General features: G+C 41.4%; 1 protein-coding gene across 6 annotated transcripts in view; it reads left to right on the top strand.

Annotated features, from left to right (window-relative positions):
* LOC122550094 (leucine-rich repeat-containing protein 37B-like) overlaps positions 1 to 18,145 on the top strand; it is a 156,854-nt gene that overhangs the window by 104,592 nt on the left and 34,117 nt on the right. For all 6 annotated transcript variants that reach the window (XM_043690668.1, XM_043690665.1, XM_043690663.1 and 3 more), the window contains one exon: positions 8,002 to 8,073. In XM_043690668.1, the coding sequence (XP_043546603.1) occupies positions 8,002 to 8,073 (72 nt within the window). The remainder of the gene's footprint in view (positions 1 to 8,001; positions 8,074 to 18,145) is intronic.

The following is an 18,145-nucleotide window of genomic DNA, read 5'->3' as shown; positions in this document are numbered from 1 at the left end:
CTGTATATTTCTATGGGTGGATAATGGCCGGGTGCTGGCAGGTGGGACTAGATTGGGTTGGGATATCTGATTGTCATGGACGAGTTGGACCATAGGGTCTGTTTCCATGCTGTATATTTCTATGGGTCTTTGACTCTGACTTGTACAGTTAATGGTAGGACCCTGGGGGGTATTGTCAAACAAAGATCTAGGGGTGCAGGTACATAGTTCCTTGAAAGTGGTGCCACAGGTAGACAGGGTGGTGAAGAAGGCATATGGCAAACATGCCTTCATTGTTCAGAGCATTGAGTGCAGCAGATGGGCCATCATGTTATTGCTGTGCAAGACATTGGTAAGGCCACATTTTGAGTAGTAAAAATTTGGGCACACTGCTATTGGAAGGATGTTATTACACTAGGGAGGGTGCAGAAAAGATTTACAATGATATTACTGAGACTGGAGGGTTTGGGTTATAAGCTTGGCTGGAATTTCTTTTTCCCTGGAGTATAGGAGGTTGAGGGATGATCTTAGAGTTTTGTAAAATCATGAAGGCATAGATAAGGTGAATAGCCAAGGTCTCGCGCGAGAGTGGGGAGTCCAAAACTAGAGGGCATAGCTTTAAGGTTAGATTAGATTTAGATTACTTAGTGTGGAAACAGGCCCTCCGACCCAACAAGTCCACACTGACCTGCTGAAGCGCAACCCACCCGGACCCATTCCCCTACATTTACCCCTTTGCCTAACACTATGGACAATTTCGCATAGCCAATTCACCTAACCCGCACATTTTTAGACAGGTGGGAGGAAACCGGAGTATCCAGAGGAAACCCACTCAGACACGGAGAGAATGTGCAAACTCCACACAGTCCGTCGCCTGAGGCAGGAATTGAACCCAGGTCTCTGGCACTGTGAGGCAGCAGTGCTAACCACTGTTGTGAGGCAGCAGTGCTAACCACTGTGCCACCATGCCACCCACGGGAGAAGATCTAAAAGGAACCTGGGGCAACTTTTCCACACAGTTGGTGTGTATATGGAACATGCTGCCAGAGGAAGTACAATTGCAACATTTAAAAGACATTTAGATTGAATAGAAAAGATGGGCCAAACACAGGCAAAATTTGAATGAGTCCTTTTAAATTAATCTGAATGATACCAATACCCAAGTAAACAAAGACTCCAGACTAACAGCTATAGTAACCTGAACGTTAGAACCTTGTAGCTTGCTTCTGAAGGATTTTGAATTCAGTAGGAAAAGCATCTGATCCTTCAAGATAGTCACCTTGTCAGAAACGTCCATCTCATCTTGCTGTTTTATCATCAATTCTGAAGGAGTTCTCGAACTGCTAAGTTCAATCATCTGAAGTTTGATTTTCAAGTGAACTGACAACTGCACTGTTTCCTGTTAGGCGAAGTTTGCTACCAGTATAATTAGAATAGAGGTTGATTTAAAAAAAACTGTAGATGCTGGATACAAGGTAGACACGCAGGAAGCTAGAGGAATACAGTAAGCCAGGCAGTATCAGAATGTGGAGAAGGCAATGTTTCAGATGTAACCCTTCTTCAGGACTCTGGGTGGGTGACAGGTGAGCTGCAGATAAAGGGGGTATTGGGGTTTGCAGGGTGATGATATAGGGATAGGTGAAGACAGGTAGAGGATACGACCTAGTTGGTCGATGGGAGGAATGAACCTCACAGTGGCTAGAAGGAAGCATCGATGAGAGGAATAGAAGGGAGGGGAGGGGCTGGGAAGGGAGTCTGATGATGGGAAGGGAGGTTGTTTGAAATTGGAGAACTCAATTTGAGTCCTCTGGGCTGTAGGCTGCCCAGGTGGAAGATGAGGTGTTGTTCCTCCAATTTGCTGTGATAATCGAAGAGGCCAAGGATGTTCATGTTGGAAAGGGAGTGGGAAGGGGAATTAAAATGAGTAGTGATAGGGAGGTCAGGTCAGTCCCTGCAGGCCCGGCTGAAATGCTCTGCGAAATGTTCCTTAGTTTACATTTGGTCTCCCTGGTGTAGAGACGATCACATAGGGAACACTGGATATAGTAAACTTGGTTGGAGGAGAGGAATGCGAACCTCTGCCTCACCTGAAAGGACTGTTTGGGGCCCTGGATGGAGGTAAGGGGAGTTGGTGTGGTGGCAGGTTTTGCATCCTTTATGGTTATGGGGAAAGTACCTGGGAGTTCGGGAAGTTTGTGGGGAGAGTGGCACAGGCCAAGGATCGACGAAGGGAACAATCCTTGCAGAAGGCAGAGAGGGGTGGGGAGGGGAAGATGTTCTTGGAGGTGGGGTCTAGTTGGAGTTGGTGAAAGTATTTAAGGATGATGCGTTGGATGCGGAATATAATTGGGATTGGCATACTTACTGCACATGCAATGCATCCCACCAGAAACTTTGCATGAACAACTTGTGAGATAGCATGACAATTGTTCACTTTCAAAATCAGCACTGCTAAGGCAACTAATCTGCATATATACTCTATTATTTAAGATTTAACTATGGGTGAGGTGTCTGATGACTTGAGGGTGGCTAATGTGCCTTTGCTTAAGAAAGGTTGTATGGAGAAATTGGGGAACTATAGCCTGTGAGTCTGAATTTGGCTGTGGATAAGTTGTTGGAGGTGATTATAAAAGATAGGATTTATGGACGTTTTAGAGAGGCAAAAATTGATTAGGGATAGTCAGCATGGTTTTTGTGCGAGGAAAATCATGCCTCTCAAACTTGTGTTTTTTGAAGAAGTTACCAAAAAGATTGATGGCAGAGCAGTAGATGTTGTATTCTCCTGTTCCCTGGATGCTGTCTGACCTGTTGCGCTTTTCCAGCAACACATTTCCAGCTCTGATCTCCAGCATCTGCAGACCTCACTTTCTCTTCAGAGTGAGCTTGCCAATTAGATACAGACAGGAGACAGAATGGTGATGGAGGGTTGCTTTTTGGATTGGAGGCCTGTCACTAGCAGTGTTCCACAGGGATCGGTTCTGGGTCTTTTGTTTGTCTTTTATACAAATGACTTGGATGAGAACATGGGTAGTAAGTTTGTGGGCGACACCAAAATTGGTGGTATAGTAGACGTTGAAAAATGGCAGATAGAGTTCAAGCTGGATAAATGAGGGGTATTGCATTTTGTTACAACAAACAGGGGTAGGGCTTATACAATTAGTGGTCGGGCCTTGTGCAGGTGGTAGAATAAAGGTACCTAGGGATACACGTACATAATTCTTCGAAGTTTGTGTCACATATAGACAGGGTGGTAAAAAAGGCACTTGCCACGCTTGCCTTTATTGCTCAGTCCTTTGAGGATAAGAGTTGGGAAGTCATATTGAAGTTGTACATTAGTGAGGCCTCTTCTGAAATACTGGGTCCAGTTCTGGTTGCCCAATTATAGGAGGGATATTATCAAGCTGGAGAGGGTTCAGAAGAGATGTACCAGGATGTTGCTCACCATGGAAGGTTTGAGTTATAAAGAAACAGTGGGACTTTCTTCACTGGAGCAAAGGAGGTTGAGAGGCAACCTGACAGAAGTCTATAAAATATTGAGAGGTATAGATAGAGTTAATGGTAGTTGTCTTTTCCATAGGATGGAGGATTTCAAGATGAGAGGGCACATTAAGGTGGAAGGAGTGAGATTTAAAACAGACATGAGAGACAAATCTTTACAGAGGGTGGTTCGCATGCAGCATGAACTTCCTGAAGAAGTGGTGGAATTGGGTACAATTAAAACATTTAAAAGACATTTGGATTGGTACATGAATAGGAAAGGTTTGGAGGGACATGGGCCAGGGACAGGCACGTGGGGCTAGTTTAGTTTGAGATTATGTTTGGCATGGACTGTTTGGATCGATGGTGTTTCCGTGCTGTATGACTCTATGTATAGACATTAAACATATAACAGTACAAAATTTAGCTACAGGAGCTGAAATGCATCTTGTACACACTAAGGCTGGTGATTGAATAGAGAACAGAGAATAAACATGGCGGTGAGGGGAGAAGGGAGAAGAAAAATGAATGGAGTGTTGACACAGGCAGAAACAGTGGAGACACTACTTCTGGGTCTGGTTATAACTTCAGATTCAAGTATGTTTAAGTTGGATGAAATGCAATTCTGCATGAATGTGCTTCCTGGCTTGGTGTAGTCATGTAACCTTTGCCATGAGGCATACATATTCGCAATCAATTGTAATGAAGTCTAAGTCCAAGCAGCAAAGAATTTGTTTGAATTTGTAACTTGGTCTCACAGTGAAGCTAAGAATTAGAGTTGAAAAGCTGTATAAAAGTGTGGCTATTAAAAGAGGAATGCAGGAATTTCAGAGCTGCTGAAAGCCACTATAAGGCCACAGCAGAAAGCACTGGGAGAGAAACAAAAGTTTTTCTTTCCTGCTGCCAGTTGAACTGAAAGCATTGTGAAACTAGAACTGTCAGTCTTTCCACTAGCAGTTTGAAAGCAACAGGATTATAATGGGTTTAATTAGCATTTTATAGTTGTTGCTTGTAGCTACACTTATATCACTGTTGAGCACCCTAAATCTCTCCGAAGAATAGAAAATATGGACTGAAGACATTTTTTAAGCTTCAAAAGCATGCTTTGTAGCCCCATTGAAGATAGCATGAACAATTAGTGTTCAATGTCAGAGTTCAAGGTGAAAAAACAGCCTGCTGATAAACGTCATTTCATTAACACAACTTGCAGAATCCAGTGAACTTGACACCTGACTTATTATCTCATCTAAGGTAGAATATTCTGAGGCAAAAGAAATCTACTGTGATAGCATAACTATGAAGAGAATCAACTCTCTAAATTGACAGTCTGTGATGGAACAATGCTCACAGCAAGAGGACAAATTTGCCTGAGAGCCCAATGCAATGGGGACTGAAAATTTGGAATGCCAGGCTCTGGACATGAAGCTGAAGCCATTTATCTCAGAAACAAATTGAAAGCTTAGACTAGGAACATAGAGGAAAAGATTTGCAGTGCTTCGCAAGCAATCATGGTTGATACAGTCAAACAACTATCAGGAGATGGAAAGAGTTTCACTGCAGAATCATAAAGCAAACACAGTGCTAATTTCAAAAATATTAAGAGTTTTTAAAAAATTAATTCACAGAACATGACAGGCCAGCATTTATCGCCCCTCCCCATTTGATATTGGAAGGGTGGTGGTGAGCTGCTTCTTGAACCGCTGCAGTTCATGTGATTGCTTTGCTGAATGCAGCTAATACCACTAAAGGAAAGAGATGTCTCAGGCAGTGTCCTAAATCAGCCGAGTTGGTTAAGATGATTCTGAAACAGAACCAGAGAGCAGAATGTTCCAACCAACAGACATTGGAGAAAAAGCCAATAGCCCACATGAGTGTCATGCATTAAAAGAAACTGATGAAAACAAATGGTTTTGCTAATGCTTGAGAACAGTTGTTTGCTTGGTGGGTAGCTCAGTGTAAATGCGTGCTAATGTATTTTTTGTATGTTAAGCTGGATGCTTGTATTGTAGTGCAATACCGGACTGAAGAAGGGCTTATGCCCGAAACATCGATTCTCCTGTTCCTTGGATGCTGCCTGACCTGCTGCGCTTTTCCTGCAACACATTTTCAATACCGGACTGTCCTATTTCAAGCTTGCCATAGTCGTATGAGTCTTGAGGCACAGTCCATCTGGGCAGCCACCTTACAAGTTGTAATAAAGACCAAGTGCATTTGAGCTCCTAACATGCAGTAATGCAGTGATGAAATCAACAGCGCCGATTTTCTGTACAAGTACATTGACAGGAAAAACATTGGTTTGATATTGATAATATGAGCCTGCTTTCTTTAAATGTATGGTTTTTAGTCTATCAATTTGCATAAAATCACACTTAGAGTGGATGTGAGAGTAAATGGTAAATGGTGAGAATAAATGTAAGAGAGTCTGCTCAATGTCATTTTAGATTTGATTTTACACAGCAGGGTTTTGAGAAATTCTACAAAAGTGGTCTGTTTACAAACAGAAAGCGGAGCAAATAAAGGGGTTCAGGTTGTCATTCTCTACTATCCATAACAGTGGTGAACAGATTTGTGGAACTAAAAAATTAGTAATTTCCTGCAGGATCTGACATGCTCTTGCAGCCTCAGTTTTATGTGATCGTTAACTTAAGTTTCTAACCCATGGTTAATCCCAGAATGTCATTGGTAATGCCAATGCCCTTAAATATCACGGGTTGGGTTTGAGGCTTGTGTGATTGATCCTGATTTGGTTGGGAATGGTCATTTCCTGATCGGTCTGTTTCTGTAAATATTACTATATCAAGCTGTTCCTTAAGTAATCTGTGGGATAGCTTTTCTAAATTGATACAGATCCTGAGCTGTTAGTGAGAAGTCTTTGCAGGGCCAACAGGGCTGTGTATGCCTTTGTTCTCTCTGAATCTAATGCCTAGTTGAAACTGGGTGGTTAATTGATTTTAGTTTTATTATACTTTTTGTAGTCGTTTGATATAACTGAGTGGCTTGCTAGGCCACTGCAAAGGGCAGTTTAGTGTCGAACACATAGCAATGGGTCTCGATTCAAGTACTGGCCAAATCAGGTAAGGATTTCAGATTTCCTTCCCTAAAGGACATTAGTAAATTGCTTGAAATTTTATGACAAACTTCATGGTGACTAGTATTAAAACTAGATTTTCAGTTCATATTTGTTTAATTTATTTTAAACTGGATTCAAATTCATGAAGTGTCACAGTGGGATTTAAACTCAATTCTCTGAATTGTTAGTCCATGCCTCCAGATTATCAATATTCAAACCAATAATATAACCATTACACTACTATACCCATATTACACTTTTAAAAATTTTATAATCGTTTTATATTGTCATTGGTTGACAGGATAAAATCAAAGAGTATAAACCATTCAATTAGTTATTTCTGGTCAATATACATGCGCATCATGTATGCATTCCATAAGTCTGTGAAGTGCAAAAACAAGCTTTCAAAAATAACGTGGTGCATACAGATAAACTAAGCACTTCTTGTCCTATGTTCAATTTGCTCTGTTAAGGGGAAATTTAGTCGGGCATCCTGGTTTACTGCTAGCCATCAATACATGCTAAAAAATGTGTAGGATTAAAAACAAAATCAGCTAATCTCTGCTTGCCCTGCTGTTATATAGCTTCTCATTTCTTGTTACTACACTTGTAGATAAATACTGGCCACATACTTGAAATATGGAATTGATACCTTTTGAGGATCCATGGGAATAAAATTGACAAAAATAAAATCAGCAAAAGTAAAAGAGAATGCAGATATATTGAGACATGTTTTGTCTTGGGCTTTTGCTGCAGCAAAGAAAATAGCAAGTCTTATACATAATATGTGTAAAGATAGGTTTAGGAAGCAGAAATTATGTAGATGTTATAATTCTACATTCTGTACTCATTCCACTATGAGACCTACATTGGGATTTAATTTTGTACATCGTTTGCTTATCATGGGTTTCAAATTATTATCTGGAGCACTGCATTAATCCAGGCCTACATTTTAGGTGAAACAAAAACAGAAATTGCCAACGAAACTCAGCAGTCTGTGGGGAGAAAGCAGACTTAAGGTTTTGTGTCTGGTTGCACTTTATCAGAACCATTTTAGGTGACTCATTTCATTAGTTATATGTTCTAATATATTAACATGTGCTTCACACCTGAAATTATCTATGTGAACGTACAATTTGAAACAAGAGCACAATTAGCCTAAGTTTTATATTTTTGTTATCTAACATATGTTGATGGGATAAAGCAAAACGCTTCAAAAATAGAAATAAAGAAATAAATAATCGAACAATATTTATAAATGGACCAAAGGTTAACAATTAACATTTCATATATTATCAAGCTAACTACATTAACTACATGTTAAAGTATTTTCTATTTTTAAAGTATTTTCCACTTTCTAGTGTTCTTTCCCCCACAATACAGCTGAGAATGAGATTGTGAATTTTTATTAAGCAATCATATATTCTGCATATTTTATGTATTGAAGAATGTATTCTGTTTATGTTTTGCACCAGGGATCTGAGCAATAATAATATATTAGTTTTGGGTCCTGGCGCCTTTTCACAACTATCAAGTTTACACTTCTTGTAAGTAATTTTCCTGTAATTTTGTATTAAAAATGTTGAAAATAAATTTATTGATTTATGTTTTTAAAGTTTTGATGGCCAGTGAATGACTAATTGGATGATCACAGTCAGCATGTGTAATTTTATTAACAAAGTGGTGGACCCGTATCCTTTTTACACTGTTCTATGATTTCAATAAATAACATTGGAGTATGACTGATAATCAATGATTGAGAATGTCAATGGAACATTGCACATAGACAGTTACAAAGTTAGTTTTGATAATCATTTTCATTTATATGAATGATTTGGATGTGAACATAAGAGGTATAGTGAGTAAGTTTGCAGCTGACACTAAAATTGGAGGTGTAATGGACAGCGAAGAAGGTTACCTCAGATTAAATCTAAATATTTCATTCAACCATAATTCTCAAATTTATTGCAAAGCATGACGCAAGTAAATTGATTAAGAATTTGGTGATTAGAAAGAAACGTATGTCTTGGTAATTAGCGAAAATCAACTGTTTGAAGTGGAAGTAAAGCCATACAACAGTCATTACACACAGAAAAAGACTATTCAACCCAAGTCAATGTTAGCTTTCTGAGGAGCAAGTTAGTCAGTCCGATTTACCCATTTTATTCCTGTAGCCTTGCAAATTTATTTCCGTTGAGTGCTTATCCACCTTTCCTTTTGAGATAAATAATCCTTTTCATTTCCATAGCCTTACTGGCAGCATGTTCCAGGTAAAAAGGTTCTTCCTCACCTTCTTTATCTCGAATGTAAAACTTAAATTTTATTTCCCCAAGTCCTTGTTCCATTAGCTAATGCGAACAGCTTTTCTTTGTCTGCTTCACTGAATTCATTTTAATCTTTGATACCTCTATCTGACCTCCCCTCAACTTCCTTTGCTCGAAGGAGAACAATCTCAATTTTTCCATTCTCACCTCTATTAAATTTCCTTATCCTTGGAACCATTTTGATTAATCTCTTTTTAAACCCTCAAGGACCTTCACAGACTTCCTAAAGTGTGGTCAACAGAATTGAATGAACTAGCCCTGTATTGAACTAGCCAGATCTTTATTAAGGTTCAGCGTAATTTCCCTGCATTTGTACTCAATAGGTGTATATGAAGCCCAAGATCTGTTTTACTTTGCGTAATATCCTCTCAATATGAACTGCTACTTTTAAAAAATAATACACAAGAATACCAAATTCCTCTGTTCCTGAACATCTTTCACAATGTTGAGACCTTATTTCTACATTCAGGTGATATTATTTTCTTTCTCTTCTGGCATCATAGCACACTTGTGTATGTTAAATTTAATCTATCATTCTATTGGTCTATTCATGTCATGTTCTTGTCAATTGACATCATCCTCATTGATTCTTTCACATTTCATGTCATTGGCAAATTTAGAAATTTTACTTTGTATTCATAATTGATGCATTTTAATACTTTTTTCATGGGGGGGCCAGCATTGCTGGCATGGCCAGCGTTTTTGGCCTTGAACTAAGTGGCTTGCTAGATCATTTCAATAGACAATTATAAGCCATCCGCATGGAGTGACATGTAGGTCAGACCAGGTAAGGAAGCCAGAGTTCTTCCCCTACAGGAACTGAGGAAACCAGATGGGCTTTTACAGCAATTGATTAAGGTTTCATGACATGCTTTCACTTCCCTACTTTCTTTTATTAATTCAAAATCCGTCAGCCACTGCAGCTAAATGTGAACCTCATGTCTGCAGATCAAAAAGGCTGTGGTTTTAGAACTGAGTCTTAGGAACACAGCTGTCCACTGAACTCCATTCTGAAAAACACCCATTTACTATGACTGTCTTTTATCCTGTCCTCAAGCCAATTTTGTTTTATGGGCACTAATCCTTCTTTACTTTGAGCCTTAATTTTGTTCGTCAGCCTTTTATTGCATTTTTTCAAATAATGTCTTATGTACTCTAAGATACATTTAGACAACATCTATTGTTTTCCTTTCATCAACCTTCTGTTTGCTCATTATTCAATTGGATTAATCAAACACAATCTGCCTTTTCAAATCCGTGCTGGCTTTCCTTAATTAACTTAACTGTGTCTACTTTTTTTCCCCCCAGAGCAACACATTACCATAATTATGAAATGTCATAATTCTGGTTTAGAAACAGTAAAGGTTTATGTGAATCACATAATTCTCATAGCACAGAGGGAGGCCATTTGGCACATCATCTATGCACCAGCTCTCCAAATTCAACTTGTGTCATTGCTCTGTCTTCTCCCTGTAAAGTGTGCAATTTATTTTTTTGCTTATAATAGTCTAATGCCCATTTGAATGCCCCATTTGAATTTGCCTTCATCATACTCTCAGGCAGTGCATTTCAGACCATAACCATTCACTGCGGGAGATAATTTTTCCTTTGTCCAGTTTTTCTTCTTTTGTCAATTACTTTAAATTCCTCTCATTCTTATTCCTTTCACAAGTGGAAACAATTTCTCCATATCTACTCCTTTCAGACACCTCATGAATGTGATTTTGATCTGATCCTCACCCTGAATAGAATAGAAATTCATTGAAGGATTTGGGTTACATTTGTGTTTCCAACATTTCATTCTTGGAAATCTATGGATCCCTTTGTTGGGTTGGGTACTTTAAATACAATTACAATAAAATTGTTTTCAAGCTATGTCCATTTATCACTTGCCCCTCATTTCATGTTTGCAAGCTATTTGTGTTGTCATACGGAAGTTTGACAGCTGCCTCCAGATGGGGACAGTGCCATTTATCAATGGTTAAATCATTTGAATCAGTACATTGAGGGACAATATTCCTGGAAATACATCCAGGGAAGTTATTTGGGTGGAACTGAGAAATAAGAAAGAAATAAATTGCACACTTTACAGGGAGAAGACAGAGAAATGACAAGTTGAATTTGGAGAGCTGGTGCATAGATGATGTGCCAAATGGCCTCCCTCTGTGCTATGAGAATTATGTGATTCGCATAAATTGGTATTATATTATAAACCCCCCTAATAGTCAGAAGGAAATTGAGAAACAAACTTGTAAGGAGATCTCAGCTATCTGTAAGAATAATAGGGTGGTTATGGTAGGGGATTTTAACTTTCCAAACATCAACTGGGACTGCCATAGTGTTAAGGGTTTAGATGGAGAGGAATTTAAGTGTGGACAAGAAATTTTCTGATTCAGAATGTGGATGTACCTACTAGAGAAGGTGCAAAACTTGACCTACTCTTGGGAAATAAGGCAGGGCAGGTGACTGAGGTGTCAGTGGGGGAGCACTTTGGGGCCAGCGATCATAATTCTATTAGATTTAAAATAGTGATGGAAAAGGATAGATTAAATCTAAAAATTCTGGATCAGTGGTGCCGGAAGAGCACAGCAATTCAGGCAGCATCCGACGTCGGATGCTGCCTGAATTGCTGTGCTCTTCCAGCACCACTGATCCGGAATCTGGTTTCCAGCATCTGCAGTCATTGTTTTTACCTAGATCTAAAAATTGGAGAAAGGCCAATTTTGACGGTATTAGGCAGGAACTTTCAAAAGCTGATTGGGGGCAGATGTTCGCAGGTAAAGGGACGGCTGGAAAATGGGAAGCCTTCAGAAATGAGATATCGAGAATCCAGAGAAAGTATATTCCTGTTAGGCTGAGAGGTAAGGCTGGTAGATATAGGAAATGCTGGTTGACTAAAGAAATTGAGGGTTTGTTTAAGAAAAACAAGGAAGCATATGTCAGGTATAGGAGAAAGTAAGGACTGCTGATGCTGGAGATCAGAGCTGAAAAATGTGTTGCTGGAAAAGCGCAGCAGGTCAGGCAGCATCCAAGGAGCAGGAGAATCGACGTTTCGGGCATGAGCCCTTCTTCAGGAGGGCTTATGCCCGAAACGTCGATTCTCCTGCTCCTTGGATGCTGCCTGACCTGCTGCGCTATGTCAGGTATATACAGAATAGATTGAGTGAACCCTTAGAGTATAAACGTAGTAGGAGTACACTTAAGAGGGAAATCAGGAGGGCAAAAAGGGGACATGAAATAGCTTTGGTAAATAGAATTAAGGAGACCCCAAAGGGTTTTTACAAATATATTAAGAACAAAAGGGTAACTAGGGAGAGAATAGGGCCCCTCAAAGATCAGCAAGGCGGCCCTTTGTGTGGAGCCTCTGAAAATGGGGGAGATACTGAACGAGTATTTTGCATCAGTATTTACTGTAGAAAAGGATATGGAAGACATAGACTGTAGGGAAATAGATGGTGACATCTTGCAAAATGTCCATATTACAGAGAAGGACGTGCATAAAGGTGGATAAATCCCCAGGACCTGATCAGGTGTACCCGAGAACTCTGTGGGAAGCTAGAGAAGTGATTGCTGGGCCTCTTGCTGAGATATTTGTATCATCGATAGTCACAGGTGATGTGCCAGAAGACTGGAGGCTGACTAACGTGGTGCCACTATTTAAGAAGGGTGGTAAGGACAGGCCAGGGAACTATAGACCAGTGAGCTACCAGTCAGTGGTGGGCAAGTTGTTGGAGGGAATCCAGAGGGTCAGGATGTACATGTATTTGAAAAGGCAAGGAGTGATTAGGGATAGTCAACATGGCTCTGTGCATGGGAAATCATGCCTCACAAACTTGATTGAGTTTTTTGAAGAAATAACAAAGAGGATTGATGAAGGCAGAGAGGTGGACGTGATCTGTATGGACTTCAGTAAGGCGTTCGACAAGGTTCCCTATGGGAGACTGGTTAACAAGGTTAGATCTCACGGAATACAGGGAGAACTAGCCATTTGGATACAGAACTGGCTCAAAGGTAGAAGACAGAGGGTGGTGGTGGAAGGTTGTTTTTCAGACTGGAGGCCTGTGACCAGTGGAGTGCCACAAGGATCGGTGCTGGGTCCTCTACTTTTTGTCATTTACATAAATGATTTGGATGCGAGCATAAGAGGTATAGTTGGTAAGTTTGCAGATGACACCAAAATTGAAGGTGTAGTGGATAGCGAAGAAGGTTACCTCAGATTACAACAGTTGGGCCAATGATCTGAGAAGTGGCAGATGGAGTTTAATTCTGATAAATGCGAGGTGCTATATTTTGGGAAAGCAATTCTTAGCATGACTTATACATTTAATGGTAAGGTCCTCGGGAGTGTTGCTGAACAAAGAGACCTTGGAGTGCAGGTTCATAGCTCATTGAAAGTGGAGTTGCAGATAGGATAGTGAAGAAAATGTTTGGTATGCTTTCCTGTATTGAACAAAGAACAAAGAATGTTTACAGCCCAGGAACAGGCCCTTCGGTCCTTCAAGCTTGAGCCAATCCAAATGTACTGTATAAACCTGTCTGTCAATTCCTAAGGATTTGTAACCCTCTGCTCCCACCTACTCATGCATCTGTCCAGACGCATCTTAAATGAATCTACCGTGCCTGCCTCTACCACCTCTGCTGGCAATGCATTCCAAACGCCCACCACCCTCTATGTGAAGTACTTGCCGCGTGTATTCCCCTTAAACCTTCCACCTCTCATCTTGAAAGCATGACCTCTGGTTATTGAATCCTTCACCCTGGGAAAGAGTTTGTCTCTATCCACCCTGTCTATACCTTTCATGCTTTTGTAAACCTCATTCAGGTCCCCCCTCAAACTCCTTTTTTTCTAGTGAAAATAAACCTAACCTACTCAACCTCACTTCATAGCTAGCACCTTCCATACCAGGCAACTCGTAAACCTTCTCTGCACCCTCTCCAAAGCATCCACATCCTTTTGGTAATGTGGCGACCAGAACTGTACACAATATTTTACATGTGGCCGAACCAATGTCTTGTACAATTTTAACATGACTTGCCAGCTCTTATACTCAATATCCTGTCCAATGAAGGCAAGCATACCAAATGCCTTCTTGACCACTCTATCCACCTGTGCAGCAACCTTCAGGGTACAATGGAGCTGCACTCCCAGATCTCACTGCCCATCAACTTTTCCCAAGGCTCTTCCATTCATTGTATAATTCGCTCCAGAATTAGACTTGCCTAAATGCATCACCTCACATTTGTCTGGATTGAAAGCCATCTGCCACTTTTCCGCCCAACTCTCCAGTCTGTCTATATCCTTCTGTATTCTCTGACAGTCCCTTATGCTTTCTCCTACTCCAACAATCTTTGTGTCATCTGCAAACTTGCTGATCATACCAATAGTGCCCTCTTCTAGATCATTTATGTATATTACAAACAACAGTGGCCCCAAGACTGACCCCTGTGGAACACCACTGGTCACCTTTCTCCATTTCGAGAAACTCCCTTCAACTACTACTCTCTGTCTCCTGTTGCTCAACCAGTTCTTAATCCACCTAGCTAGAACACCCTGCACACCATGTGACTTCACTTTCTCCATCAGTCTACAATGGGGAACCTTATCAAATGCCTTACTAAAGTCCATGTATATGACAACAGCCCTTCCTTCATCTAACAAATTGGTCACTTCCTCAAAGAAGTTGGTAAGGCACGATCTCCCCCACACAAAACCATGTTGCCTATCACTGAGAAGCTCATTCTTTTCTAAATATAAATAGATCCTATCTCTTAGTAGCCTCTCTAGCAACTTCTCCACCACTACCGTCAGGCTCACTGGTCTGCAGTTACCCAGAATATCCATACTACCCTTCTTGTACAGGGGGACAACATAAGCTACCCTCCAGTCCTCCGGCACCTCACCTGTATTTAAGGATGCTACAAAGATATCTGTCAGGGCCCCAGCTATTTTCTCTGTCACCTCCCTCAGCAACCTGGGATAGATCTCATCCGGTCCTGGGGATTTGTCCACCTTAATAACCTCTAGCATACCCAATACATCTTCCCTACTTATGCCAACGTGATCAAGACTAATCTGGTGGTGAGATTATTGAATACAGGAGTTGGGAGGTTATGTTGCGGCTATACAGGTCATTGGTTAGGCCACTGTTGGAATATTGTGTGCAATTCTGATCTCCTCCCTATCAGAAAGATGTTGTGAAACTTGTAAATCTTTTCTGAACTCTTTCAAGGATGTTGCCAGGGTTGGAGGATTTGAGTTTTAGGGAGAGGCTAAACAGGCTGGGGACAGGATAAATAGACAAAGTTTTTTCCCTGGGGTGGGGGAGTCCAGAACGAGAGGGCATAAGTTTAGAGTGAGAAGGGAAAGATATAAAAGAGACCTAAGGGGCAACTTTTTCACGCAGAGGGTGGTACGTATATGGAATGAGCTGCCAGAGGAAGTGGTGGAAGCTGGTACAATTGTAACATTTAAAAAGGCACTTGGATGGGTTTATGAATAGGAAGGGTTTAGAGGGATATGGGCTGGGTGCTGGCAGGTGGGACTAGATTGTGTTGGGATATCTGGTCGGCATGGACAGGTTGGACCGAAGGGTCTGTTTTCATGCTGTACATCTCCATGACTCTATAAATGATATTTTTCAAAAAGCTGCAAATGCTGAAACCTGAAACAGAAATTGTGAAGGTACATGACAGGTCAGTCAACATTTGTAAAGGGAAAAGAGAAGCTCACAGTTCAATGGTAATCCTTAGTCAGTTTTATGTTCTTAACGTTTTTTTTTAATTTTTCGTTATTTTTGATTGTGGGCTGAAATGGGAATACGAATAAATGAAGAAAAATCCAAAGAACTGTGGATACTGGAAATCAGAAGCAAAATCATAACTTTCTGGGAAAACTCAGCATTCTGCCAGCATCTGTGGAGAGAAAGCAGAGTTAGTGTTTCAGGTCGAGTCAGAACTGTTTGTTGCTTGGATAAAGTTGATATATATGTTAGAAAAAGGCCAAGGGATGGGGAAGGAGTAAAGGTAGGTGGAGATGGATAAAAAACAGTTGGGTAGACAAAGGAATGTGTAAAGGTCAGCCTGGGAGAATGATAGCTAATGGGGACCTTCAGTGGCTGACGATGTGTTATTTGTAGTAGCAGTCCATGTGATGACAAGGCCTGGTGTGTGGGGGTCAGGGTAAGGACATGGGAGAAGGTGTTCAGACCCTAAAATTATTGAACTCTATACTGAGTCCAGAAAGTTGCAGGCTTCTCAAGCGGATAATGAGGCGTTGTCCTTCCAGCTTGTGCTGAACTTTGCTGGAACACTGGAATAAACCAAGACAGAGATATTGGACAGGGAACACATTAGTGTCTTGAAGTGGCAGGCAACGGGAAACTCAGGGTCATTTTTACAGACAGAATGTAGGTGTTCTGCAAAGTGATTGCCAAGCCTGTGCTTTGCTTCCCCAATGTAGAGGAGGCCACATTGTGAGCAGGAAATGCAGTAGACTGGAGTGTAGTGCAGGTGAATCACTGCTTCACCTGGTAGGTGTGTCTGGGGCTTTGGATAGTGAGGAGGCAGGAAGTTAATGAGCATTACACATTCTGCGATTGCGTGGGAAGGTGATGTGGGGTAAGTTGGGAATTGAGAAGGAGTGAACAAAGGTGTCCTAGAGGGAATAGTCTCTGCAGAAGGCTGACAAAGGAGGAGAGGGGAATATGTGTCTGGTGGTGGCATCCTGCTAGTGGTGACGGAAAAGGTGGCCAATGATTCTTTGGATGTGGATGTTGGTGGGATGGTAAGTGAGGACAATGGGGACCCTATTGCTGTTATGGGAGGGAAGAGAGCAAGTGAAAGCCAAAGTGCAGGAGATGAGTTGCACATGGCCGAGAGCCTTGTCAACCACAGTGGTGGGAAATCCTTGGTTAAGTAAGAAGGTAGACATTTTGGAGGAATCCTTGTCGAAGTTGGAACAAATGTTATGGAGATGGAGGAACTGGAAGAATAGAAAAGAGTCTTTACAGGAAGCAGGGTGTGAGGGTGTATAGTCAAGCTGACTGTGGGGGTTAGTGGGGCTTTAGTGGACATTGGTGGCAAGCCTACTCCAGAAAAGGAGACACATGTCAAGATTGCACTAGCTTTCTGCCACTCATGTCCTTCCAGATGGAAGTGGTCATGCTGTCTTAAGTGACTTTCTGCTGGTGAATTTTTTCAGTGCAATTTTAGATCAGATTACTTACACTGTGGAAACAGGCCCTTCAGCCCAACAAGTCCACACCCACCCACCAAAGCGCAACCCACTCAGACCTATTCCCCTACACCGAACACTACGGGCAATTCACATGGCCAATCCACCTAATCTGCACATCTTTGGACTGTGACCAGTGGAGGAAACCCACGCAGACACGGGGAGAACGTGCAAACTCCACACAGTCCGTCGCCTGAGGCGGGAATTGAACCCAGGTCTCTGGCGCTGTGAGGCAACAGTGCTAACCACTGTGCCACCGTGCCGCCGTGTTGGAGTTGCACACATCCAGGCAGGTGGTGAATATTCCATCGCACTCCTGACTGTCAGAACAGAGATCTCTTCCTGGAGAAAGGCTTGAACTGTCCCCATTCACAACCGCCCTCCTCTGCTTGACCAAACTTGTCCTCACTTTGAACAAATTCTCCTTTAATTCCTCCCACTTTCTTCTGATCAAAGGTGTGGTAACATACCTGCATGGGCCCCAGTTATGTCTGTCTCTTTGTGGGGTATATGGAATATTCCTTGTTCCAATCATACTGGCTGCCACCCACATCTTTCTCCGGTACATTGATAACATAATTGATGCTGTTTCTCTCTCTTGTCTGGAATTGGAAAAATTCATCAATTTCACTTTGGTGGATGATGTCAAGCTTCTTTTGTTGCAACTGCACTAATTCAGGCAAATGGGGAATATTCCATCACACTCCTGACTTGTGCCTTATAGTCAGGAGGTCGGTTACTTGGTGTAGGATTCCTAGCCTGTGACCTTCTCTTGTACCGCAGTACTTGTATGACTAGTCCAGTTCAGTTTCTGGTTAGTGATGTTGAATTTAGTGGATTCAGTGATGGTAGCACCATTGAATGTCCAGGGACACCAGTTAGAGTCTGTCTTGCCTGGCATTGCCTGGCATTTGTGTGGTGTGAATGTTACTTTTCAGCCCAAGCCTGAATATTGTTCAGGTATTCCTGCATGTGGAATTGGACTGTTTTAGCATTCGAGGAGTCACAACTGGTTGTTCTGCAAAGAACAGAGCCCTATATATTAATATATGTAGTACACAC

This window comes from Chiloscyllium plagiosum, chromosome 5 (genome assembly GCF_004010195.1).
Source record: "Chiloscyllium plagiosum isolate BGI_BamShark_2017 chromosome 5, ASM401019v2, whole genome shotgun sequence".
In the NCBI taxonomy this organism is placed as follows: Eukaryota; Metazoa; Chordata; class Chondrichthyes; order Orectolobiformes; family Hemiscylliidae; genus Chiloscyllium; species Chiloscyllium plagiosum.
The sequence above is the reverse complement of the archived record's forward strand: the minus strand, read 5'-3'. Positions and strand labels throughout refer to the sequence as shown.